The following is a 26,705-nucleotide window of genomic DNA, read 5'->3' as shown; positions in this document are numbered from 1 at the left end:
CAGAAATTGCATAGCAGCGGGAGGCCCCATATACTAAAGTGGTACCTCAGGTTAAGAACAGTTTCAGGTTAAGAACGGACCTCCAGAACGAATTAAGTTCTTAACCTGAGGTACCACTGTATTGCATTTTGATGCATTTCCCCCCAATCCAGTTTTGGTTTGAATCACCCACCCAGACAGACAGAAGACAGATATACACACCCCCTAGGAAAACAAGACAAATAATTGCAATAAAAACAGCACCAGCCCTTTCATTCAAAGCAGTCAGTTCCCAAAAGCCTGTTGGAACAAGAAATTCTTCACCTGCTGGAGGAAGGACAAAAATGAGGGGGGAGTTCCAAAATCTAGCATTTGTTGTTTTAAGTAATTTGGGGTTGCACTGGCAAAAAAAGACTAATAAGCGTAAAAAATAATAATAATCTGCACAACCCTGTTTTCTTTGGTAATAGGTACAGTCCTGCAAAACAGCTGACCTCCTAGGTTCAGGCTTTTATCCCTGTCGTCATAGCTGCATAAAACTTCCTAATTAAGTAACTGCCTCTCATTCTTTGTGTTCCATAATTTCAGCTACTGCTGCTTTCTATTAATCCTGTCAAAGGCAGCAAGAAGGTCACCAAAAGCCACATACAGAGGTTGTCGATTTTGGAACACTGCATTTTAACGAGGCCAGATGACTCCACGCCACCCTCAACACACAAAGAGAAATTGCATTCCGGTAAAAGAAACTCGGTCACCCCCACTGACCTGGCTTGCTTTGCCTTTCTGAAATTTATTATCTGGCACAGCCTTTCAAAGCTTTCCATGTTCTTCTCCCTATGTCAGAAATGGTTTCTGCAACTCTCCTTTTGCTCCTGTTCTCAGCAGGGAAATTGTACGGCAAATTGTGGCCAATTGATCAAAATGCCAAGTATGAGGTAGGGCTTCAGCAGTGTTTGGGTTTAAAAACAGAATGAAAAAAAGAGGGTGTAAGAGAACTTAAGCTGCATTTATGTCAGAGGTGGGGAAGCTTTTTCAGCTGCAGACCACATTTACTCTTGGCATTCACCCCAAGGTGTGGCAAAAAAAGTGTGTGTGTGTGTGTGTGTGTGGCCATGCCATACTTTCACATACCACACACTACACAAGCCACACTATACTCCCTCTTCAGCTGGGATAAATCACCAGGAGTGGATTTTGCTGCTGGTGGTTGTCAAGCACTCAGGAAAGGTCAGAGTCCTCAACGGCATATTATGGTATGGTAATTATAATGATCTTTGCAGGCCAGTGTCAGCAACCTCTAAGCTTCTTTGCAACCAATAAAGGCCCATACATTTTGTCAATTTGCGTACTTTCCCCCTGACATATCCCTGTTTCACAGTCTTTCAAGCGTTACAGCAACACATTGATTTTAAACTGTGTAGGCAGCATTTGACTAAGAGCTGCAGTTTTCAACTGATGCCCTAAGACTGCAAAAGCTGCAGGTGAGGTGTGAAAAACAATATCTATATTTGAACCACCATATTTGCATATTTGCTGTGGGACATCTTGCACACTTTACATCACTGGTAAAGAAGTGACAAATGTGAATATATTTTTGTCCTTCAAGTGGGTTTGTTAATTTACACCTACTAGAAAAAGAAAACATTTTGCATATGAGTGATAGTAATATGAAGAAGCCCACAGATGAAGAGTGGGGAAAAACAGTGAGTTCTCTGTTTTCTCACAAATCTGTGAGTTGTATAAAATCTCACTACAAGTTAAGCACCCAAAACATTAAAGTGGCTGAGGAATGATTTGTTCAATGACCGACCCCAGCTGTAAAGTTTAACAAAAATAATGACCAGACTAGCCAAGTTTGAATGATGAGGTCTGACCAATCTATGACAAGTTATTGCAAAGCTGCATACGTATTCAGTGGCTTGCAGGCCTATGCTCAGTGGAGCTTGCTTGCAAGTAAACATTCATTGTATCAGACCATATTTGAACCAAGAAGCAAATTAAGCAAATTAGCTTTGTAATGAATATATGCCAGCTATTTATTATATTGATGAAACTGTAATGTGTAAGTGTCCATGCTTAAAAGAATGAGTATAATGTGGTTCAGAGTTGATATTATTTTTTGTATCTTTATTTATTTTAGACCTTATTATGATTTATGTGGCAACAGTTAAATTTGGTTGTGTACTTTTTGATGGTTTGCTTGTTCTTTATGACTACTTGAACTTTGGAAAAGCCAGACCTCCCAAATGTCCCTATTTTCCAGGGGCAGTTTCGGATTTATAGAAGCCATCCTGATTCCTGAGTTGATCCCGGAATGTCCCGCTTTTCCGTAGAACATCCCTATTTTCATAAGAGAAATGCTGGAGGGTATGAGGTAATCCAACCCCTGAGCCATCTGAAGGCAATCCTGTATAGGGAAGTTGTTTTTAATGTTAAACGTTTTAAAATATATTGTGATCTACCCAGAATGGCGGGGGGCAACCCAGTCAGATAGATAGGGTATTACCGTATTATTATTATTATTATTAAATACGGCGTCCCTATTTTCATTGGAAAAATGTTGGAGAGCATGAAAGGCGGCATGCAAATAAAACGATTGACAAATAAATAAAAAATAAATAACGGAGGGAGAATAGAACGAAACGGCCCCGTCCACCACGGATTTGCCCTCCTCAGCGAGCAGCGTGCACTAACTACATTGCCCAGCATGCGCGAGGTTATCTTTGGGGAAACTGGGCCACGCTCCTGGCGGCCGCGTTGCATGCCGGGCGATGTAGTCGAGAGGAGGCGCCTTCGCTTCCTCGGAGGGAGGGAGGGAGGGAAGAGAGAGCGGGAGTGCGCATGCGAGGAGGAGGAGGCGGGGCCTGGAGGCTGGGAAGGCGCGCGGGGCTTGAAAATCGTCTTTACTGTTTCCCGCGCTGCGCAGCCGGCGCTCTTCTTGCTTAGTGGACGGAGCCGGTCCGGTCCGGTCCGCCGTCGCTGTCAACGGGCACTTCCTTCTCGGTGCTGAAGGTACCGGGGCCGGAATAGGTAGGAGCTTAGCGGCGGCCGCAGAGGAGGTCGGCTGTACGTTTCTGAACTCCCCACGAGAGTCGAGTGGGCGAGCCTAATTTGTACCGTTTTCAGAGGGATACCCTGCCAATGGGTCGTGGAGTGGGTGCATGGGCGGAATCCAGTATACTTTCCTTTTCTGAGAAAAGCAAATGCACGATCCTGGCTCTCCCACTCCGCACACAAAGGGTAGTGTGTTTGTTGTTTGTTTTGTTTGTTTAGGCCCCGAACAAGGATGCACAGACTTCAAACTTGCCGAATCTACTTCGATTATTATTTTATTAGAAACCGGAGAGCTGCCAACCGAAGCCTAGTACAAAACACAAACACATCTATACATGCAACTCTGAACCCATTGATTTGTTTTGAGCACCAGAACTGAACGGAGCTCACAGTCCTTCAGTATAAAAATCCACTCCTGATTACCCCAAGCATTATTCATTTCAGCAGTATATTTTTGGGGTGATGTAATCACTTCGTGTCTGCGTGGGAAATCATTGCTGCTCAGTTGCAAATCGCCCAAATCAGTCAATAGTTCCAACCAGCTCACTCCTGGATTACAATGTATAAATAAGATAATAGTCTCCTCTGCCCTTGCAGCTAGAAGGGATTGCTGCCTGATTCAGCTTCTTTACTTGGAAGTAAGCCCCACTGAACTTAATAGTGTGATTTGGACTGGGGGGGGGGAGTGTGAAATCCCACTATCCTGATCCAGTTAAGTGGGTTTCTTTATATTCATTGATTTCAATTATCACATGACTTGCAGTACTGTATTTAAAAGGTGCAATCTTTTATGTGAAATTACATGGGGGGGGGGGGAGAGCTCTGCCATCTAACCTTTATGTAAGTGCTTCCTGCCAAAACAATTGAGTTGTGAAAATGAACATGGGTTACTAGTCCTCTGCATTTTTGTGGATCAAGTTCGACATTGGATATTAACATCCTAGGATTTAGGGGCAAGGGGTTTGAACTTCCAGATTGTCAGTCACTGATTCTTTGGTAGAAGGGGTACTGGGTATGCCAACTCAGCAGCTACTAGAATCCCTTGATTCTTTCCCTGAGTTTGTTTTAATAAAAATTTCCCAATTCAGGTCAGATGGGATCTTACACATTGTGTAGAACAGGGAGAGATGGAAAGATGTGGATTGGTGAACATCAGATTTTGCTTTACTGTTGTGGCTCATAACATTTATTCCAAATACTGTTTCAAACATCACGAAATCATTAAATGAACAGCTGTTCTATATGGCATTGAGTATAGAAAATCACATGTATTTTGCAGTGTGTATGCATGTTAGGAAGCCATTGTAGATAGCAGCTTCCCAGTGTGTGTTTATGTTGCCCATATATACACAATGGAGGGGGGGAGCAGTCATCATAAGCTCAACCTAACCTATCTGTACCAATGATGAAACTTGCACACTAATTTATTTATGCATGTATTTTGTATCATTTGAACAGTTCCTTGAATGAAAAACATAGGGTAACTATACAAAATTCCTGGCAGGTAACTGTAACTCTAGGATCTCTTACATTGGGGTCAGCATTGAGTATTTTAGCCATGCTCAACCATTTCATCTCTTGGTGGTTTCATGCTGATGTTTGGTTTAGTTGCAAAGTGTTGTTTTGTTTTTGTTTCTCAAGGATTGAGGTTGTATTGACTTTGTTTCCTCACTAGTTTCCTGGATTTGACTTCGGAATAATGGGGATCCAAGGTTTGCTTCAATTTATCAAAGAGGCTGCTGAATCTGCTCATGTAAAGAAGTACAAAGGACAAGTAGTTGCTGTGGATACTTACTGCTGGCTTCACAAAGGAGCCTATGCATGTGCTGAAAAGCTAGCCAAAGGAGAACCCACAGATCAGTAAGTTTAAATCAATTTGACGGACAGAATGGGTGTTCATGGGTTGTTGTTGTTGTTGTTATATATATGTATTGTGGCTTTTATGTTGATCTTTCCTGTGAACCGCCCTGAGACCTCCGGGTATAGGGCGGTATATACTGTATTGGCTGAATATAAGCCTCACTCCCCCCAAAAAAATTCCGGCCGAGAAAGTTAACATGTGGCTTTATTTTGCAACCTTACAAAAAATGGCTTTTTTATGATATCACTGCTGAAACAGACATACAGTAAAACGGAACGGGTGTGAGTGCCTGCGGAATTTTAAGGGAGCGGCTTATATTCGGGCCAATACGGTAATTCAATAAATAATAAAATAGGGGAAGTATTTCCTGTAAGAGTGGTGCCAAACTTTTTTGGGGTTGAGAACTATATTCACCCTTGACCGATCCTTTCGTGGTTACATGTGGGTGAGGCCCCCATGCCCAGGAATGTATGGGACACGTAGCACCCCACTCCAGCTGAAGCATGCAAATGTTGTTGCTCCTTCCCCTACTTGATATGATGAGATCACTGTGACTATAGGGAGCAATTGGTACCCTCATTCAGGTTGTTGGGCTAGGCAGAGTGACTTGTTATTTATTTAAAGCAATTGTTATCCCACTGTTCAGCACAAAAAAGGCTCCCACAGTGCAGCTCATAAATGTCAGTGATAAGACAGACCAATCTACAGGACACTACAGAAAAGGGAAAGGGAAGACTAGATTTTTCTTGTGGCGAGCAGAAAAAATTGCATGGGGAACTGGATCAGGCCCCCAGGCCAGGGGCTAGCCCCCCGCCCTCTTTGCTGTAAGACATATTTAATTCACACGAGAGATTAATTGGCTTTGTTTTTTGTTTTATTTTTAAAAATATCTATTAGCCACACTTTCGTATAAAATGGCACAAGGCGGTCTACAGCCTATAAACACAGTACTACAATAAAAACAACTTTAAATGTCAAACAGATCAGTTAAAGCTGTTTGACAAAGAATCTCTAATTGGAGAGTTATGTCTGAATACAGTGGTACCTTGGGTTAAGAACTTAATTCGTTCTGGAGGTCCGTTCTTAACCTGAAACTGTTCTTAACCTGAAGCACCACTTTAGCTAATGGGGCCTCCCATTGCTGCTGCACTGCTGGAGCACGATTTCTGTTCTCTTCCTGAAGCAAAGTTCTGAACCTGAGGTACTATTTCTGGGTTAGTGGAGTCTGTAACCAGAAGCGTCTGTAACCCGAGGTATCACTGTAATACAGTTTTTAGAAGACAGTTTTGACTTGCAATCTTTTATTTGATGTGTAATGCTCAGTGGAAAAATATATGTGGAAAATACTGCCACTAACAGATCTCGTAATCAATTAGCAACAGTCGACAAGAAAAATTGGAAAAGTACATAATGTGCTATCCAATGCATGAATTAAATTAAAAGGAATAATATTAATCTGTGGTTGTGTTTTAAGTTGCTTAAGACTGCTGCAGGCTACTTAAACCCCATTTAATCAATAGAATGTAAACAGCTGGCACTCAGGATTGCAGTTAAAATGAAAGCAGTCTGAAAAATGTGGAAATCTCTATGATCATCTTTGGCCACTGATACCCATAGGTTTATACGTAAGATGAAATGATGACTGTTCCTGTTCTATATATGTTTAATATAATTACCATTACTGTTTTTTCAACGACGTTCACATCATTAATTTCTGTTGGCTAAGTACTCGAATAGGCATGGAATTGTTACATTTTTATCCCAGCTTTCCTCTAAAGAGCTCAAGGCAGCGAACTTGGTTCTTCCTCACCTCATCGTATCCTCACAACAACACTGAAAGAGGCTCTGTGTCACTCAATGAGCTTCATGGCTGACTGGGGATTTGAACCTTTGTCTCACAGTTCCTAGTCCACCACTCTAGCCATTATGCCACATTAACTCTTCTTGGATGCTGTGGTATCAAAGTATCTTAATCTTGTGGACATTTTGGTATTGCAAAACTAAGTGTGCCTTGACTCTTTATAATTAATTTACCCCTAGCAGTTTACATTTTAGGATTAAGGTGAACATTCCTAACTGATATATGGCAACTGTGTTTGTTTCTACAGATATGTAGCTTATTGCATGAAGCTTGCTGATATGCTTCTGTCATTTGGGGTCAAACCCATTCTAGTATTTGATGGTTGTACCCTGCCTTCCAAAAAGCAAGTTGAAAAGTCACGACGAGAGTAAGTCTTATGCCTCCCCCCCCCCATTAGAAATTCAAATTGGTGATTTGCAGGATATATGTGCTTTAAAGACAGTAGCTTCCACATGAAAACAATTCAGATGTTATCATAATGAGAGCAGAATTTAGAAAGCAATGCAGTGTTGAAATCTAAGCAGACTTCCGTAATGCTGCAATGTGGCATATGATGCTGTCAACAATAACGTTAGCTAAATTTGCAAAACATCTCAGTACTGAACACGTTCTACAACCATCTCAATAGCGAACACATTCAGCATTAAACAAAGGTCAACAAATAGAACTTCTACTTCTGTATCACAGACTTTCCTTCTCCCTGAAAAGCTGCTCCAGAAAGTTCCTGAACCTGCTGGAACAGGTATAGCATGAGGCACTGCTTTTGGGAGTGGAAATTGAACTTAACAAAGTACAGCCATACCTTGGTTTTCAAATTTAATCCATTCCGGGAGTCCGTTCGACTCCTGAGACAGTTCGAAAACCAAGGCGTGGATTCCAATTGGAAAATCATTGAAAACTGGAATCACTTCTGGTTTTCAGTTGTTTGGGAGCCAAAATGTTCAAGTTCAAAGGCTTCCGAGATTCCTCTGTACTTAGGCACAGTCATAGAAATCTTGCACCCTAGTTAAAAGAGTGGGATGGTATTCTAGTAACAGTTTTTGTGCAGTGAAATGCTTATGTTCCATTTCATTCATTGGGGACTTCCTTCCTAAGGTTTACACAATATATTTTATATATTTATGCTTCTTTTTACATCTGGCTTTCAAGCTCTTATGTAGTAGACTCAGACACCATAGTTCAGGCATTAACAACCCTGGGGGCATAAAGTATAAAGGGAAATGCTCCCACAGTCCCCACTCAGCCCATCCTGATCTTCCTATGCCTGGGGGGCAGGGAGACTTCTAAGCAAGTCTTAGATCAGGAACCCTAAGAACACAGGGTGCCTGATCATCTAATCGCCCAACATAGGAGGTGGAAACACACGGCGACACCGAGTGTCTAGGTTGTGTGTGCCTCCTCCAAGGCACTGCCCTCATGCTTTCTTTGAAATGCTCAAATAGGGTTTATGGACATGTCTCCCATCTGTATTGCAATGCCGGTGCTGTAACTACCTGTTCAGTTATGGTTGTGTGACACTGAGACGACAGGTTTGTTTTTGTTATCTTGAAGAAAACGGCAAGCAAACCTCCTGAAAGGGAAACAGCTGCTTCGTGAAGGGAAATTATCAGAAGCCAGAGAATGTTTTGCACGTAGCATTAATGTTACGCATGCTATGGCCTGCGAAGTGATTAAAGTAAGTCGCCTTTTAGCTGGTAGGTTGTTGCTGCTCTCCCGTTTTATATTTATTGGCAGAATAACTGCATTTCTTATAACCCTGATGTTTGCATAATACAGGCTTTGCAGAAGGGATAGTGACTCAAAGTTTGCAGTGTTTGTTTATTCAGCCATTTGCTGTAGTTAGTATCTGAGTAATAGGAGATATATAATTATATATTTTATATATAAAATAGGAGAGAGAGATATTTCTTCTATTTCTCATTGAAGGAGCAAACCCATGTCAGGGCTGCACCATTTCACACTGCAGATGAGGACTCATAATAACTGCATTGTTCCCTGTACTCTTTCCCCACCAATACCACCAAAAAATAAGTTGTTTCAATTAAAGTAGCCTGGAGTCCTTCACTGTGATGCATCTCTTTTCCTTTGAAGCAGGAATTATATTTGTATTGAGAAGCATTCATATTATATAACCCCACATCTGCAATCTAAAGTGTTACTGTCTGGAAATTGTTTACCAACTCAGCGATCAGTTAGCCTAAATGCAGTTCTTTGTATATGGAAACTTATTCCATGCAAAAATCCTAAATTCTGCACCTAGGAGAACTTCAGGTGGTCAGGAGATGCAACTAGGACCATGCGGGGAAGAAATAGGGACTAGACCAATTGGGGAGGGAGTGTCACTTGTAAAGCACTATAATGGGGGCTTGAATTGTTTTTTTGCTTTTGCAGGCTGCCCGAGCCCGGGGAATAGATTGCATTGTTGCTCCATATGAAGCGGATGCTCAGCTCGCCTATCTTAACAAGACTGGCTTAGTTGAAGCTATAATTACAGAGGATTCTGATCTTCTTGCTTTTGGATGTAAAAAGGTAGGAAAGATCTAGTAATTCATTTCTAAAAAGGACAGCACTAGGGCTCAGCTATATATGGAAAGCCAGCCCTCTAATCCTTCATTTATTTATTTATTTGTTTGTTTGTTTGTTTGTTTGTTTATATGTCGGAATCCTGTCGTCATAGATGGTGCTTAGCATAGCGTAGAAAGAAGACACAATGAGGCAGAGAGTATTCTCATAATGGCCGGGCAGCTCCGTCCAACCTCTCTCCTCCGGCAACTTTTATTTTATCCTTTGTCCTCCCAGCCGCATGGCCGTTTTCCAAAGTCTCCTGTTACCTCATCCGGTCAAGGCTTTTATTGCACCCTTCACCATATAAGGTATCATTGCCCAGAGGAATGTCAGGGGGCACCCTGCAGTATTTACAAGCCTCTACCTTGGCTTTATGACTCCCACATTTATATTATAAAGTTTTTTATTGCAGCCCTTGAGAAACAGGGGCCAGACTCTGGTGCTTAAGACATCTCCTCCATTAAAGGTGGCAAAAGGGGGCCTTATCAGAGAGGCTTCATTTGACGAGGTACTTCCATCCATTCTGCGTATATTCACAGGCCCTGGTGCGGGCTACGGAGAGAGCGCCGATTGTCCTCCGAACTCCTGAGTTCCAGTAGCTGCAGAGAGAGAATTCAGTCTTTGGGGCAGCCGGAAGCTTCCAGCCAAAATATTTTGCCCATTCTTCCACAGCTGGGGGGAGCACTTCTTGTGCTTTTCAGAGGGCTCGGGCCCCCTCGTCACCCCCGCTCAGCAAACCTTGGCTGTAAACCACGTAGATGCCCCCCCCCGCCAGGCCGCCTTTGACCAGGAACTTGACAATGGGGAAGATGCGGGGAGCCATGACTGAGCGATGTCTCCGCGCGCGGCGCAAGGGCCCCCTCTAATCCTATATGACCCAGGGCAGCTATTGTTCTGTGAGTGTGCAGTGAGGCATGAAGCTCCTGCTTAAAAATCCTCCCCAGCCATGAATTTGCATGGGGACCTTAGGTCGGTATCTGTCAGTGTTGGCCTCTCCTTCCTCCATCTGGAGTATATGGAGAAAAATATTGGTCTCCTGAGAGGCCCTGATTGCTGAGAATAACGTAAGTGAAGGTCTTTGTACATTCAAAAAAATGCCATATAAATGCTAAATATTACTGACGTTAGGCAGGCTGTGACCACTGGACAGAATTTGACAATGTCTGTATGGGGGAACGGGATTGCTGGGTTTGCAAACGTCACAGAGAAGCAACAGGTATGCATAGCTGTCAACTTTTCCCTTTTCTTGCAAGGAATCCTATTCAGAATAAGGGAATTTCCCTTTTAAAAAGGGAAACTTTGACAGCTATGCAGGTATGTAATAGAAAATGCAAAGTTGTATTGCTTATTGATGAAAAATTGTAATCTAAAATATACAAGAAGTTTATATGCTGATGATTGGGAAAGAATTCCGTGTTTGGCCACCATTTGTAGAAATAGTACAATAATACAAGGACTTGTCCGTTCTTTTGTTTTAAGGTATTTCTGAAAATTGACAAGTGTGGAAATGGCTTAGAAATTGACCAGACTCGGCTTGGAATGTGCAAACAACTTGGTGATGTGTTTACAGAAGAAAAATTCCGTTACATGTGTATTCTGTCTGGTTGTGACTACCTTCCGTCTCTTCACGGTATTGGATTAGGCAAGGCTTGCCGGCTGATAAAAATAGCCAATAACCCTGATATTATAAAGGTAAAGTTTATTGGCTCTTGAGTTAACTTTATGTTTTCCAAAAGCTCCACAGATAGTGAGGCCAACTCTGGAGAGGATGAATTCTGGGGAAAATACTTGATTGAGTTATTATGTAGATGCCTGTCAAAAGAAATTTGTTCTGCTGTTCACGTAAATTGGGAAAAACAGTTAAGCAATAATATGTTTTGTGGACTCTTGTATGGTGCGTGTTGACTAAAGCTTAACTCTTCCTTGTTACATCTACATATAGGATCTTTCCAAATGAGTCCATTTGGCTGAGATACAAATACATTTTTTGGTTTTAATAATTGTAAATGAGCCAAGATTCGAAGCAGCCCTAGACGTTAACTATATACAAGCTTTATCATTATTAAATGATTTATCATTACTCTCATACTGGCAAATGTAAAGGGCCACAGTCCAAACTCTTTTTTCAGAAATCATGCCTACTCCTCAGCTTTCTGGGATGATTTTATTTGTTTGCTGTACTATTTGAAGAGAGGGAGAATAAAGGCAGAAAATAACATTTGGTCCAAATTTCCAGTGTATGTCACTCACTCTAAAAAGATACTTGGGACTTTGGGGAAATATCAGATCTGTTGTTTTTTTTAAAAAAAGGAAGTTTGACAAAGGTCTTAAAACATTACTTGTCTGCCCCATGCCTCTTTTCAATAACCGTTTCAGCTTTGGAGTACATACTAGACAATGCTTTTAGAGTGACAATGAACATAGATCCTAATTCCGTGAATGGAACAGGGTTTTTGATCCTTCCTTTTCCTGGTGCAACCGCTGAAAATCTGCTCTCAGAGTTTGAGGGAAGCTTGGAAATGGTGTGAGGGTTGGCATAGGGAAGGAAGTATTGGCGGACATTGTCCTCCCTGTTACATGAATGGAGAAGCAACAAAGGGTCCAAGCCATTGTGCCTGCTGTCTCACAAGTATGCTGTGCATTGCATAACATGACCTTTTCTCTTCCAGGTCATTCGGAAAATGGGGCAGTATTTGAAGATGAATATTTTGGTACCGGAAGAATACATACAAGGATTTACTCGTGCTAATAATACTTTCCTCTATCAGTTGGTTTTTGACCCTGTCAGGAGACAGCTTGTTCCTTTGAATGCTTACGAAGATGGTGTTGATCCAGAAACACTGCTTTATGCAGGAAAGTATCCTTTATCAAATAAAAATAATAATGTCTTTATAGTCTCTTCCTTTTCATGGGGTCTCTGGGATGCCAGGCAAAGTTAAGCACTTCTGAGGCTGTGGTCCTGTGCATACTTACTTGGAAGTAAGCCCTACAAAGCTTGAGACCTTTCGCTGGAGGGTTAAACATGCCTACAATATGGGTACCAACAATATCAGAGTTAAGATCATGCATAGAAATCTTTGGAACTTATAAACTCCTTAAATTTGACTTACTGGTGCTAGCCGTTGCTCCATTTGAAAAAAAATGGGTGCCTTTGATTATGTTTAAAATATTCAGGAATGTAATGTAGATCTTCCTTCACATTGTTCAAGTCAATTTTGCAAGGAAAACTAGCTGTTTAATGGCTTTCTAACATTGAATAAAGTTTGATATAAGTGAGCTGTCGAGTGGGCCATCTGATCTCTTTCTTAAATGTAGAAATTCTTATAAGTGGTTTTTCATTCATCCAGTAGTTCTTAAAATCTCAGTTAAAAGGTCCTAAACTACCATAATTTTAAGAAGGCTTTCTAAGCTGTTTAGCACCTCCACCATCCATTATAAAAATGGTGGCTATCTTTCTAAGCTGTTTAGCACCTCCACCATCCATTATAAAAATGGTGGCTATCTTTCTAAGCTGTTTAGCACCTCCACCATCCATTATAAAAATGGTGGCTATCTTGAAATCTTCAATTATCATGGACTCTTTTACCATAAAACAGAACATAACTGTTGTTTCTAAACCAGTTCATTTCATAGATTCAGTTTAGCACCTCTTCTTTCCTTTGGGAGAATGCTAAACTTGTATAAACAGTAATGCTGCTTCACATACCTCAGGCGACTACAAAACTATTGCCTACTAGAATAACAGCTTCTACTCTTAGCACAGAGTCTTCCAGGGATAAAGTTAAGAAGGGCTAATTCTGATGTAAAGCTTTAATATCTTGGCTAAGCTGTTGTGCAAAGTGGTTAGGAGGCATTCATCCATTCAAAGAAGAAGATGTAGAATTTACTTTTGATTATATAGAGGCTAAATCTCTTTATAAAACGCCGCTTTCAAGAGAAAAAGCATCAATAGAAGAACTGCATTTCCCCCTTAATTTGATTAACTTAGGCACATCGGCGATAGTGCTGCTTTTCAAATAGCACTTGGAAATAAAGACATCAATACCATGGAGCAAATTGATGACTACGACCCTGATGCTCAACAGGTAATGTTTTACTTCTAAATGCAAGAGCCACATCACCTTTAGAGACTTTGTGAGGAATGTGAAGTTGCATGTTGGCCTGTGGTTGCACGAAAGGCAGGCATCCCCAAACTTGGCCCTCCAGCTGTTTTGGGACTACAATTCTCATCATCCCTGACCACTGGTCCTGTTAGCTAGGGATGATGGGAGTTGTAGTCCCAAAACAGCTGGAGGGCCGAGTTTGGGGATGCCTGCTCAAAGGACTGCTGCCTGGATGACCCAAAGCAGACCTAATACATCAACACTTCCTCCTCTTCCCATGGGAATAAGAGGTGTACGAGGTAACAGGAAAAGCAGTGTTGCTTTCTAACCACTTGTTGGCTTGATTATGTCCCTGGATTGTTCCTCCCACACTGGCCAATGGCCAGCAGTAGATCGATGGAACAGAATTGAAGAACAATCAGATTATTTGCATCGTTTTTTTACAGTCTTAAGAGAAACAGGCTCCAGTCATTCTTTCCTCTATTGTACATCTTCTTGTTTCCTTTTCCCTATAGTCTGTACAGCCCAGAAGTCATGGCTGGGACAACAAACATGCCAAAGAGCAGCCACCCAATTTAAAGAGCATTTGGAGCAGAGACTACAAACCTGGTTCCACTGCCAAGATTACAACAAATTCAGCATCGATGTTGGAGAAACCCACAACCAGAGGCCTGGAGCGACTAGTTAACATGAAAGGGCTGAAGCTTCCCAGCAAAGCGCTATTGGCAAAAAGACCAAGGCATGGTATGATAGCTAAATCTCTAAAGAGATTGTGAAAAAGAAAACCTACCTCTTATTCTAAAATGTTCTCGAAGGCTTAAGACTTGAGAGCTTTCCCCTCATAACATATTTTTTTTGTTTATCCCTTTCTAGAAACACTTTGAAGGAATAGGATTCTTTAGCGTAGAGAATCCAATCAGTTTAACAATAGTTGGTATATATTTACAATATCCCATTTTTGCATAGCAATCCAATTTTCTGCTGCTGCTGCTGCAAACTAATGTATTAATGTAATATTTGGTGACTGAGCGTTTGTTTCTTCTACACTGAAAGGGAACCAAATTAAGTTCAATATATCTACATTTCTTAATGGTTTTCTTCAGTTTTGAAATTTTTTTTTAAAAAAATATTCCTTACAGTCTTTTTCTGTTGTGACCTAATTACAATGTGTATTTTTCATATATATATATATTTAGAAGAGCTGTCCGAAGGTGACCTGCTAAGCCAGTATTTTTCAAACACCAAAAAACCTAAGATGGAAAGCAGTGAAGATGGTGAGCATCCTGGGTTTGTTGGTGCAGTGTCTGTGATTGCTGCTTCAGAGGACTCTTGCAGAGACAAAGAAAGTTCAAGCTCCCATCCTAGGCTTAGAAATAAATTTGCCTTCATCTTGCGGAAGAAGAATGAAGAGAGGGATGCAGTTGTTGTTGTTCCAGGGACTAGAAGCAGGTATGCTTTCTTCAAGTTCAGTATGTAAAAAGTTACATTCTTGGGGAATTTGACTCTGCAGTTTCCCTTCATTACAAAAAGTAGAATTGGCATACTCAAAAGCTAAATATGATATATCATATAATATAATATATTCAGCACACTAGGCTACCTTCCAAAAGACCCATGGGGACACGTCAGAGAAAGTGACACAGTAAATCTATTTGGCAAAGTCTTTGGTTCCTTTGAAAAACTATTCACATGTAAATAAGCAGTTACCTTTACATGCTCATAAATTAGAGCATGTACAGTACTAGAATTTGGATTGATTTGCTTCTTCATATATTTTTCTCCATGAAGGGAAGCAGAACAAGGGCAGGATGAATCATAATCTGGTCAGAGCAGCCTCTAGACCAGCTTTACATATAAAATCCTCTTTTTAAAAATTGACTTAGGAGTTAGCAACACAAAACAAATGTGACGTAAATTGCCTGAGGAGCAATATTAAACTGGCATCTGAAAGTAAAAGTCAAAATTAACAGTGTGCAGAAGCTTTAATCTGATGGCCTCTTGAGACCCTTCCCAACTCAAATTAGTCAAAACACACTGTAATATCAACTGGGGAGGAGGGTATGTCAGTAAGAGATTGGCAGGTCAGGTGAAGGGTGGATTTCTACATCTTTGCATCACCAAAGTCCCCAGTGATTTTACATTCTCGTTCTGCATGTTCCACTCCCCCCATACAAAGATAAATTGAACATGAAAGTTTGCTCTTGGGAAGTACTGTACATGGAAAATGATTCCTTGGTATGCATCCCTACATACAAAAAAAAAAAAAAAAGATTTCAGCACATTCTAGATAAGTGCAAATCATCTGGAGAAGACATGGGAACCTCCTGGTGTTTTCAGCAAAAAAAACCCTTTTCTTTAAGGTTGAGAGAGTGATTGGAGATTACTCAGCTTGCCTCGCCTAACATTTCAAGAACTAGAGCACATTTCTGGAAGACAGTGAAGATTTCACTTAACCCAGAAACAACAAACATGCCCCAAAGTCTGCCACTTGGTAATGAAAATGTGTTTTTCTCTTCCAACAATGCCAGCAGCAACAACAAAATTACCCAGGGCTTCCATAGTGCAAGTTGTGTGCATCAGGTTCTTGGTTTGGTTAGTCATTAAAATATTTGTATGCCACTATATATTACATTCCATTCCATCATTAGTGTGATTTACAGCAATAAAACCTTAAAAACAAGCTTCCCATTTGCATTTCCTCCTTTTGCACTTCCTAAAGTAACAGTGTCCATTGGTTACACGTAGAATAGTGTATCCTTAGCACATAGTCTGACAGTTGTGTATTTAATTATATGAACAAAAAGTAAGAACGAGAGGAAATGAACCTGGCATCACAAAATGCCAGCTTGTTTTCAAGTTGCTACTGAATGGATGATGAGCCTTCTAGCACACTCATCTGCAAGAAAAAATGTCACGCCAGTGCTTTGTGGTATATAAAATACTGCCATGTTCAGTTTCTGAAGCAGGGTATTAGTCACTGCTCTAGGATTATGCCGGTGGACTGTGCAATGAGGCTAGAAAGCAATCTCTGGCTTTCTGACTACGACATCTGTGATCTCCTATACTGTGTTCAGTGATGCCTCTAATACCTCCAATAAAAGCCCATTCTCTTATTATGCTCGTACAAAGGAGGTTTTAGTTATGCTGGCACTATTAGGTGGAGAGTCTTATTGGTCCATCAGTGTTGGTCTTCTGCCAGCTCCTGAAGAAACACCTGTTTAAGCAAGCATTCCCCACCCCCCAACCGAACATGTGATTTTACCGTTTTCACTGTTTTAATTATATTTTTAATTAAGGATGCTTTAATGTTTTGTGTACTTGAATTATGTGTTGACTTTATAGCTGTAAACTGCTTAGAAGCCATTTTGGTATACGAGTGGTATATAAATTAGTAAATAATAATTACTGCTGCTACATTTTGCAACACAATCAGTTGAGTACCTATCCTCTTAAGAGCTGTGAGAAGTGTAGGCCTATCTGTTTGGTATAATTTATTAACATCCAAGTTCTTCCTTGTTTTATTTAGCAAGTGTCCATAATAACAAACGAATAGTATCAGCGACACCTTAACAAATATTCCTAGTCTCTTCCTTTTGGTGGATTTGTGCTGTTCTAAATTGCAAAGAGTCCTTCATGCTTGCAGCCATTTTGCTTTATCCCTCCTTCCCATTTATTACCTCTGTTCTTCCAATGTATGTTAGGTTCTTCTGCAAAGTGATGGATCAGCCTGACAATACATCAAAGGATGAAATCCATGAATCACCGCAGGGCAGTGAAGTGGATTCTCAGATTGTGGAAGCAGGAAATACAGTAACAGAGGATCTTGGTCCTTCCTCTTCAGAGAGTGGAAAAACTAGAACTGCCTTGCTGTCACCCAGGACAACACAGACAAGCTGTTTCAACTGGACTAGAAGCTTTGCAGATAGACCTAGAACACCCAGTCCATTGCAAAGTATTGCATTGTTACAGCAGTTTCGCCGTCGCACACCCAGCAAAGTCACCCCCCAGAGTTGTGAGGTGTCCGGATCACAAACGCTAAACACCACAGCGAGTAAAGAGTCGGATGCAGAGTCTTCCCCTTTAAAAGAACTGCAGCGCTCATCAGAACAGGAGCTTGACAGAGTGTCACAAAATAGCCTGGGCACTTCAGAATATTCACGGATGACCAAGAAAAATGCTCCTTCTGGCAGAGTAAGATCACCACCCTGTGCTTCAGTTAAGCAGTTAATTAAATCGCCACTTGCCTCTCAAGGGAATAGTCTACAGCTCTTATTTATTCCAATACATCTGGTTCTCCACTGTAAAATGACTTCTGACGAAACTCATGGTCCCCCTGCCAGTCCGTCTGGCTGTTGTTATCAACCACTGTGTTTAACCCTATGCACTCCACCCCCATGTGGTTGGATTTCTACTTTCATCAACCTCGGCCAACTGGGCCACTAATAAGCCCAACAGCATTTGGTGGGCCAAAGGTTAGCTCTACTGTAAACCAAAATACTGGTTTTACTTTACTAAGGAAGACGAGCAACTTACATTTATTATTTTATCTTTGCCATTGGGACATATCTTCAGTCACTTAACTTTTAAAAACAAGCATGAAATTCTCTGTTTAGATTATTATATACAAGCCAGCGTTCAATTATATATAAAATAACACTTGCTTTCCCTCCTTTTTTTGTACCATAGGAACCTGACTGCAGTCCGGAACCAAAATGTAATTTGAATTCCCAAATCTTTCAGTTCTGTGACTCATTGTGTACTGAAAATAAGGATATGGAGTTCAATAGCAAGGTATGTCTTTTTTTCTTCTTTAGTTTTTTATGTTCAATTTTTCTGTTCTTTTCTTTTTTGGTGTGTAAATACATACTTGTACATTGAAATGCAGCAGGAGTACAGCAGAAGAGATGGAACATCACCTCCTGCCCCCCCCCCAAATCTCTGTTGGCTCCTTTAAGAATAGCACATGTTGGAGATCATTTCATCCAAGCTCTAAGAAATCTGATTGTCATATCTGTCGCTTGGCACTTTTGAGGAACTGTCTGCTGGCTATATTATTTATTAATGCCTTGGAAAGTTTTATCCTATCTGACTCTGGTTTATATATTTTAAAATAAACGGTATCAATTTGTAGGTGTGTAAATTATTGCTGTTGCCTATTTTCATAATACATTTTTAATTATTATATTTTATTATACTAATTGTTTGGATTGCCAGGTTATGTCTTGAAATGAATAGCTATTAGGCTATTTGTTGTAAAGATGCATTGGTACGTATTTTGCTGTTGTGTTGTGAACGACTTTGGGCATATTTTTTGTGGAAAAGTGACATTCAAATAGAAATAATGAGTCTTACGGGTAAGACCTGGATTGTAAATTTTTAGAACTAGGGACTCTTCTGACATTTATTTTATTTGCACATATTTCCTATTGCGACTGTTGCAGATCAGAGACTATCCCTGATCATATTTCTTTTCACACCCTGTGATGTAAATCAGGCTAAGAGTTTACTCAAGGATGCTGTTTGGATTGTCAGATTATGCCTTGAAACGAATAGTTATTAGACTATTTGTTGTAATGATGCATTGATGTGTATTTTTTGCCCACACGTTCGAATAAGCCAGTCACACATAATGTATAAAATTGTGGAACTGTGGTTTGCTCTAACTAAAATTAAGATGAATGAGAATGAAACTGTGGTTTCCAGATCCTTGGTTATTCACTAACCTGAGAGTTGCTGCAGTGTAGTAGTTAAGAGACTGAGCTGGGAATCGGGAAGTCCCTGATTCAAATCTAGCCTCTGTCATGATTTCACGGGGGGGGGGGCGGCATTAGAAAAGCCACTCTCACTCAGCCTTGTAAGGTAAGTTGCCAACATTGTCCCTCCCCACTGACAAATCTGCAATATTGCGGGGGTGGGGGATAATAATATCAACTTACCTTACAAGGTTGTTATAAGGATTGCAACTAAATAATGCATGTGAAGTCATTTGAACACTTAACATATTGATTAAAATTATTCTCTTGTGCATGAAGGAGGAAGGGATGGGGAATAGTAGCCTGAACGGCCGCAGCTCGTTTCCAGTAATCTAAACCCTGGCTGAGTTGTTGGATTCTCCAGTTTTTCTAGTATGGCTCCCTCATTGCCTCAGTCATCTTTCCCTTTCTTTTGAGAAGGCAATATAGGCTGTGGATTCCCTGGTTAATGATAGGCTTGAGCTGAGAACAAATTCTGCAGTTGTTCTTTGTGGTGCAGATGGAATTTCATCCCTGGCAACGACGCCAAAAAGCTCTGAGAAACACCCTTCATAATAAAGAAGGCATGGGGAAGATTGTGCTGGTTGATGTATACATCTCTGGATTTTTTGTGTAATGGATTGCTTAAAGGAGGAGCTTCTGTACAGGTCTAATGGGCATCCTCATGACTAGTGTTTACTAGCAGGTTTTTTTATATATATAAAAAGAACTTCTTTATAAAACATGTTGGTAAGACTCTAAATAGCATTCTGTATTCCTCAGAATTATAGTGACCTCTTGTGGTTAGTGACTTCACTGCGTGGGGACGGATTCTTTTTCCTAAAAGTGTGTGTACAGACATGCTTGTGCAAACTGCTTTCTTAGAATCGTGGGATACTGTCTCTTTTAATCAGTTTTTTTTTTAATGTTGCTTAGCACTGCTTGTAAGCAGCCCTGATACCCTGAGATTTTAGTACAAATACTAGAAATAGTAGAAGCTTTAAGGGACAACTGTGTTTGTAGTCTATAGATTCCCTAAGCCTGTTTACCTGAGTATCTTCTTCCAGGATGAATCGACTCTTGCCCAGGCCTTAAGATCAATGCCACAAGCCGTGTCCTCTGTTCCCTTTTTATGGGAGATGTGGTACAGGAAGCTGAACCTTTTGATGGGGGTACCAAAATTAGAATGTCTTCCCTGTGGCAATCCACCAGGTCCCCTCTCTTCTTTGTGTCCAGACAAATCTGCTACTTAGCAAACTTTATGACAGTTGTTTTGCCATTTCAAAAGTCATTTACAGGTTCTGTGTGATTCCCGCATGCAGAGTCGCATGTCAGTCGGACATGTATAAATTTATATACGCATAAATATAGATACATATATATAAATGCACACAGAGCTATTTAGAAATGGACAACTTTTTGTTGGTAAAGAGATCATTTGGGAGGGAGGGATCAGAATATAATGAAGCTCTACACTGAGTTTTTGAACAAATTGCACTTGTTGGTGATGCAATGTGATTTTACTGACAAATCATAAGGACTTTAATGGAACAGCAGCTGATATTTCTCTCCATCTCCAGGTTCCTGGATTACTTAAAGCCAGTTCCGCGAAATCCCACACTGTGACAGAACACAAGAGATTGCTGCCTGCCAAAGTTAGTGGTCTGAGCAAGAAAACAGCCAGTGCAAAGAAGAAAAAACATCCCAATTCTGAAAATAAGGCAGGGTTGCAGGTGACAATTAATGAACTTTGGAGGACCTTCCAGTTTAAAAGGTGAATGTTTTTCCTATCCAGTCATACCTCGGGATGAATGCGCTTCAGGTTAAGCGTTTTCAGGTTGCGCTCCGTGGTCACCCGGAAGTAATGGAACGCATTATTTCCAAGTTTCGCCGCTTGCGCATGTGCAGACGCTCAAAATGACGTCATGGGCAGAAGCGGCGAAATGCAACCTGTGCACGCACAGACTTGCAGTCACGTGTTACATTCACTTCAGGATGCGAACGGGGCTCCGGAACGGATCCCGTTCGCATCCAGAGGTACCACTGTATTTCAATACGACAGTTTCCTTCTACTAGATCTTCATCAACTTTATTTAAATATTGCATACTGATGAAGATGATATATGACTGCTAAGCACTTTGTTAGCCTTTGTAAACTGCTTTGTAATAGGATCTCAATCAAGTGTTATATAAAAGTTGTGACATAAATAATTTAAAAGTGTCTTTCTGGCAAAATATTAGCTGTTGCAGCTCTTGAAGTAGGCATGTTGGCATCATCAGACTGCTGAGATTCATAAAGGCTACCTAGGCTAGTTCAGACTGCCCAGAGTGGCTGGGTGGTATATAAATAATAAAATTAGTGTTAGTATTAGCTGAAGGAGGAAGATTGAACAAGAATGTTATCAAATAGGCCTCATTCTCATTCCTCTTTGCCTAATTCAAGGAGTAGGTCTTTGGTATTTTCCTCCTACTTGGCATATTATTCTAGTTGGGTAGAAATGAACATTTCCTAGGAAGCAGACTTTGATCTTCTCTGGTTGTAGAATATGTCTCATAAATAATTTTTAAACCAAGTATAAAAAAAATTAATGGACATTTGGCAGATTTTAAATCACTTGCAGCTCCTCTCAGAATGTCCTATCAGAGGCTCACAATGCTATAAATACACTTTGAACTAGATAAATAGGTACTGTCTGTAAGCACTGTTAGTTAGTACTTCTGGGCACTAAGAGTTTGCTTTCATTTTGCAGGGATTCTGAAAGGCTACCGTCCTGTAGAAAACCAGAGCCACTGTCTCCAATCAAAGATAACCAAGATAACATCCAGCTCACTCCAGAGACAGACGATGACACTTTAAATAAACTTGAATTCAGTCACGTACAGCGGAAAATCTTTAAATGAACTGATCTTGCAGATATGAGCAAAACTATAGCCATTGACCAACGTAATGTCCAGGCCAATTTGCTTCTGGACACACAAATCAAAGTGAACATTTGTATATATTTGGATATGAGCTGTATATTTTAGTCTTATCAGAGATCTTGTCCGTTTCTGTTTTGAAAGAAGTAAAATGAACTACAGTGTTTATATTTGCTTTAATAAAATAAATTTGGCTACAAATCTATTGCTGGACAAGATTTATCTATCCAGTATAAATATAAAAGCCAAATGCTATTAGAGAACAAGCTCAAAAGGAAAGTGAGCTGGGGGGGGGGGTTAAAAAGTTGTGGTTATTGGTTCTTTGGTAAATATACCACTTCTAGATGGCCCAGGAAAGGGAGGGAAAGCTTAAAGGAAAGTAAGTGTAAAAGATTTGTTGTGTCCTAAGGTTAACGGAAATTGTAGACCACAATAATTTATCTGAAGGCCCATTTTGATCCAAAGGGCCACATACAGCAGTAGGGCTTTTGAACGTCAACCCCCTGTCATTTTTGTTCAGAAGCACATCCCCATCTTGCTGAAGAAACCACTGCTATAAAACATGCTTGCTTGCAGAAGCAGCTTCTTGAGCCATATGGAGAGAAGCAACTCATGGTGGAGGCTGGTCCATCAACCTCAGCCTTCTGCCCTTAACTGGTTCCTTCACCCGCCTGCCAGGGGGTGGCATTGCCCATCTGCTGCCTTCTCAGTCTCCATTTGTACCCAGGGGTATGCTTCAGTACAACTAATGTTGGAAACACTCGTTTTTTATAATATACTGTATTTTATGAAAGGGGGGTCCTCTAGCTTGTGGGCCAAAAACAGCCCTCCAGGCCATTCTTTTTGGCGCTCAGGACCCTCCCCAGGCAAAGCAACTCACCAGCCATGCCCCACACCTTTCTCAAGTGCCTGGTTAGGCTATTTCCTTGAACCCTGATTATACTTCTTGCTTAACTTGTTTAGGGAAGTTTTTAATATTTAATGCTGCATTGTTTTTAACACTCGATTGGGAGCCACTCAGAGTGGCTGGGGAAACTCAGCTACATGGGCGGGGTATTAATAAATTATAATTATATTATTATTATTATTATTATTATTATTATTATTATTATTAACTGGGTGGAAAGAAGGCTGGATGAGAAGTCACATTTGTGACTCCACTACCTTTTTGCCTCTTGCCTCCCCTCTACCCTCTGAGATCTTGGGGTGAAAGGTGGTATACAAGTTTAATAAATAATAATAATGTAGCCCCTGGGATGCTGGACACAATCTCTGAATTGGCATCTTAAGAACAACTTGCAGAACCCATGAACAGGCCATATTACAGCTGGTACACTTGTTATCTTTTTTTAATGAGAGAATGGATGGACTAAAACTCACTGCTGCTTTTGGCTTCTGGAGATTGGAGAAGGTTCTCTTCCTCCAGAATAAAAAAGAACAGGCAGGGAAGTTCACTCCAGGTTTATCCATGTGAGTAAGAACAGTCTTGGACGATCCCTGGCTGTTGGTGCAAAGGAGGCGCTGCCTTTTCACCCTGGCCAGTTCCCCCATTTAAGGCTTTTCTTAATACCACAAGTCAGACCTACACTGCATGCCACATTTTGATGTATCACCACTTTGTAAAAGGAGTGCTCTTGTTCATGGAGCCAGGCAGTCATGCCTGCCTCCAGGACACTCCATTCCATCTCCCTTTCCTTTTCTGTTTTTATTTTCTAACTAACTTGCAACATTCTGTAGCTTCAGAGTACAGTGGTACCTCGGGTTAAGTACTTAATTCGTTCTGGAGGTCCGTTCTTAACCTGAAGCACCACTTTAGCTAATGGGGCCTCCTGCTGCCGCCGCGCCATTTCTTTTCTCATCCTGAAGCAAAGTTCTTAACCCGAGGTAATATTTCTGGGTTAGCGGAGTCTGTAACCTGAAGCGTATGTAACCTGAAGCGTATGTAACCTGAGGTACCACTATACTCATTCAAGCTTGGGGTGGGGTTGCAGCCTGACCTGGTATGCTTTAAAAGCTTTTCATACTTCTGCTCTCGAAACCTTTTGATACCTCCCTCTTGTTTAAGAGATTCTGATCCTATCGGCATTCACCACCTGAGTTTGCTTTTAGAGAAAGTGACGTTTTGCATAGAAATAATTTTGTTTAAAGTATGTTTCCTGTTTGTCATTTGTGAGAGTTTCTGCTTCTATTCAGAAGAGTTTGGTGGTTCTGTTCTGGCTGCACACAAAAGTTGTCAGAAGTCCTGTAATGGTTAACCATTTGGACTGAAACCCAAAATGCTTTGGTCCATACCACTCAGGTGCCAGAAACCTGTTCTCATCTTCCCTGTCTTGGACTGCATGATGGCAGATGCAAATTGTGGAACTACAGTTTTCTGCTTTTTGTGTGTAACATGTACATTTCCCATATTTACACAGCTGGAGACAGTAAATCCTATGTAAGTCTCTCTCTCGCTCTCTTTTACTAACTACTTGCCAAATGTTATTTACAAGAAATATTTATGGCAATATGCAAAAATGAAGTGAATATTAATTTCCTATTTCTTTCCTTTATCATATATTTAGATGAACTAAAAGAGCCATTACTGATGGAAGCTCCAACACAAACCCCACTTTTACTTAAAAAATAATAATCACACCTTTCTCACATAGTCTAGTTTGGCCAATAAAGAATATGTAACTTTACTTGGAGTATTATTGATCTTTTGTTCAAGGAGCAAGATGTTGGCGGAAGTATTTAATGTGTGTTCTGGTATACTGCTAGATCTGAAAAGGGCAGCTGCCTTGGAGGACATTCAGTCAAGCAAACCTCTTAATTTGAATTGCTATCATTCTTTCCTTGCAGTCCTTCCATGCCTCATTTGTATGCATGCATTGGTTTTCTAAATTACCAGAATAAGTCTGCTTTATTCACAGAATCTGATGGAGAAGATCTTAAGAGATCGTGCAGTTCACCCATTTGTCATCAGTGCAGAATCCGCAGTACAGAAAACAGCTTGTTGGCCTGGATGGGTCATCGGCCTGATTCAGCAGCCTATTCCCATGTTCTTATGAGTTATCATTTCAAATATTTCAGTGGTTTTGAGGCAGTGGGGTGGGGGAGAGAACCAAGTAATCTGGCTTGAGTTTCTTGGAGGAAGAGTAGACTAAAGTTGGCATCTGTCTGTCTCAGGAGACAATGGAGGAGTGTGCCTGTGTGGGTGAAGTCAAACTGTTAGCTGCAGTGCCTGCTGTGGCTGTAGAGACCAATACAGGAGAGACATGTTTTATTGCAGCAGGGGCAGATACTTTTCTCTGCACTCCTCCCAGCGGTCATTCCTCCTCTGGTCACTGCTATGGATACACAACCAGACTCTGTTTCCAGGCACTGTGGTCGTCTGCAAGAGATTCCCACATGGTGCGGTTGATATTGCCAGCCTTCGTGTCACGTTTGCAGACATATTTGTAAAACACAGTTGGTTTGCCACCGGGCCTGGTGCCTCAAGCCAGCTCCCCATAGTACTAATACTACAGTGGTACCTCAGGTTAAGAACTTAATTCGTTCTGGAGGTCTGTTCTTAACCTGAAACTGTTCTTAACCTGAAGCACCACTTTAGCTAATCGGGCCTCCTGCCGCCGCGCCGCTAGACCACGATTTCTGTTCTCATCCTGAAGCAAAGTTCTTAACCTGAGGTAATATTTCAGAGTTAGCCTGAAGCATATGTAACCTGAAGCGTATGTAACCTGAGGTACCACTGTACTAATAATTGTATTCCATGTTGTCTTTAAAAAGAATTTAATTGGTTTTACATAGTATGCTTCTACTGAAGAATTATTAAGTTCTTCAAAACGTCAGCTTTGCACCAAGCAAAAATCCAGGTCTTCATTGTGGGTATGTGGCTTAGAATTTTTTAGTCCAGGGCTGAGGTAATGTTACTGCAGGCCTGGCACTTCTAAAGAATGACCACTTTCCAAAGATTGTTGCGGTTGCTAAGCAACCAGCAGATTGCCTAATGGCTCCCAAACTTAGTCACAGCTCAGCTGGAGTGTGTTGTGTCTAATATCATGTGGGATGTTCAAGACTTCAAAACACAAATTAATATTTGTGTTGGATTAGAAAGCAAGTTCACAGAGGGCAGCTGCAATGAACACATCCATCTTTTCACTCAGCTATAAACATGATTTAATTTCAGGGGGTGCTGTGGTTTGTTGCTGAATTGCTTTTGGTTTCCTGTGTCTGACATACGGTCTACCAATATTATGCGTTTCCCAAGATCAGAATGACACAGAACCACATTAATGTCTGGGGAAAGGGGTATACAGAAAATAAAAACTGGCCTAAAGACCTTAATACAGAATCAGCCATGTCTTCTTCCTGGCTATTTTTATTTATCTTTTGATAAATATTCATTTGATACATATTTATATCCCACTGTTCCAATGCAAACATGAGAGTGTAGAGCAGTTAAATATTGTGGCAAAAGTTCAAAACAGATGATATGGAATAAAGGCAGTTTCGGCAAGCAAAACAAAATCCCACTCATAAAACCTTTACTGCCTCCCATGGCAGGACTGCCAGAATGCAAAAATCAAATGGGGAAAGAAACCAAGAAAGAGGTCCAAGCAAACTTTATGAGGCAAGATGTTCCAACC

The 26,705-nt window shown here is 40.8% G+C and overlaps 1 protein-coding gene across 1 annotated transcript; it reads left to right on the top strand.

The window, feature by feature from the left end:
- The first annotated feature begins 2,828 nt into the window (after positions 1-2,828).
- Positions 2,829-22,275, top strand: EXO1 (exonuclease 1). The gene is made up of 14 exons (XM_079969486.1): positions 2,829-3,009; positions 4,709-4,893; positions 7,003-7,122; positions 8,307-8,430; positions 9,147-9,284; positions 10,800-11,012; positions 11,990-12,177; positions 13,309-13,405; positions 13,939-14,167; positions 14,620-14,872; positions 17,125-17,614; positions 18,110-18,214; positions 20,736-20,929; positions 21,906-22,275. The coding sequence occupies exons 2-14, from the start codon at positions 4,733-4,735 to the stop codon at positions 22,054-22,056; spliced, it is 2,463 nt and encodes an 820-aa protein (XP_079825612.1). The 5' UTR covers positions 2,829-3,009; positions 4,709-4,732; the 3' UTR covers positions 22,057-22,275.
- Positions 22,276-26,705: the final 4,430 nt, after the last annotated feature.

The sequence above is a fragment of the Podarcis cretensis genome (assembly GCF_951804945.1).
Source record: "Podarcis cretensis genome assembly, chromosome: 3".
Lineage (NCBI taxonomy): Eukaryota > Metazoa > Chordata > Lepidosauria > Squamata > Lacertidae > Podarcis > Podarcis cretensis.
The sequence above is the reverse complement of the archived record's forward strand: the minus strand, read 5'-3'. Positions and strand labels throughout refer to the sequence as shown.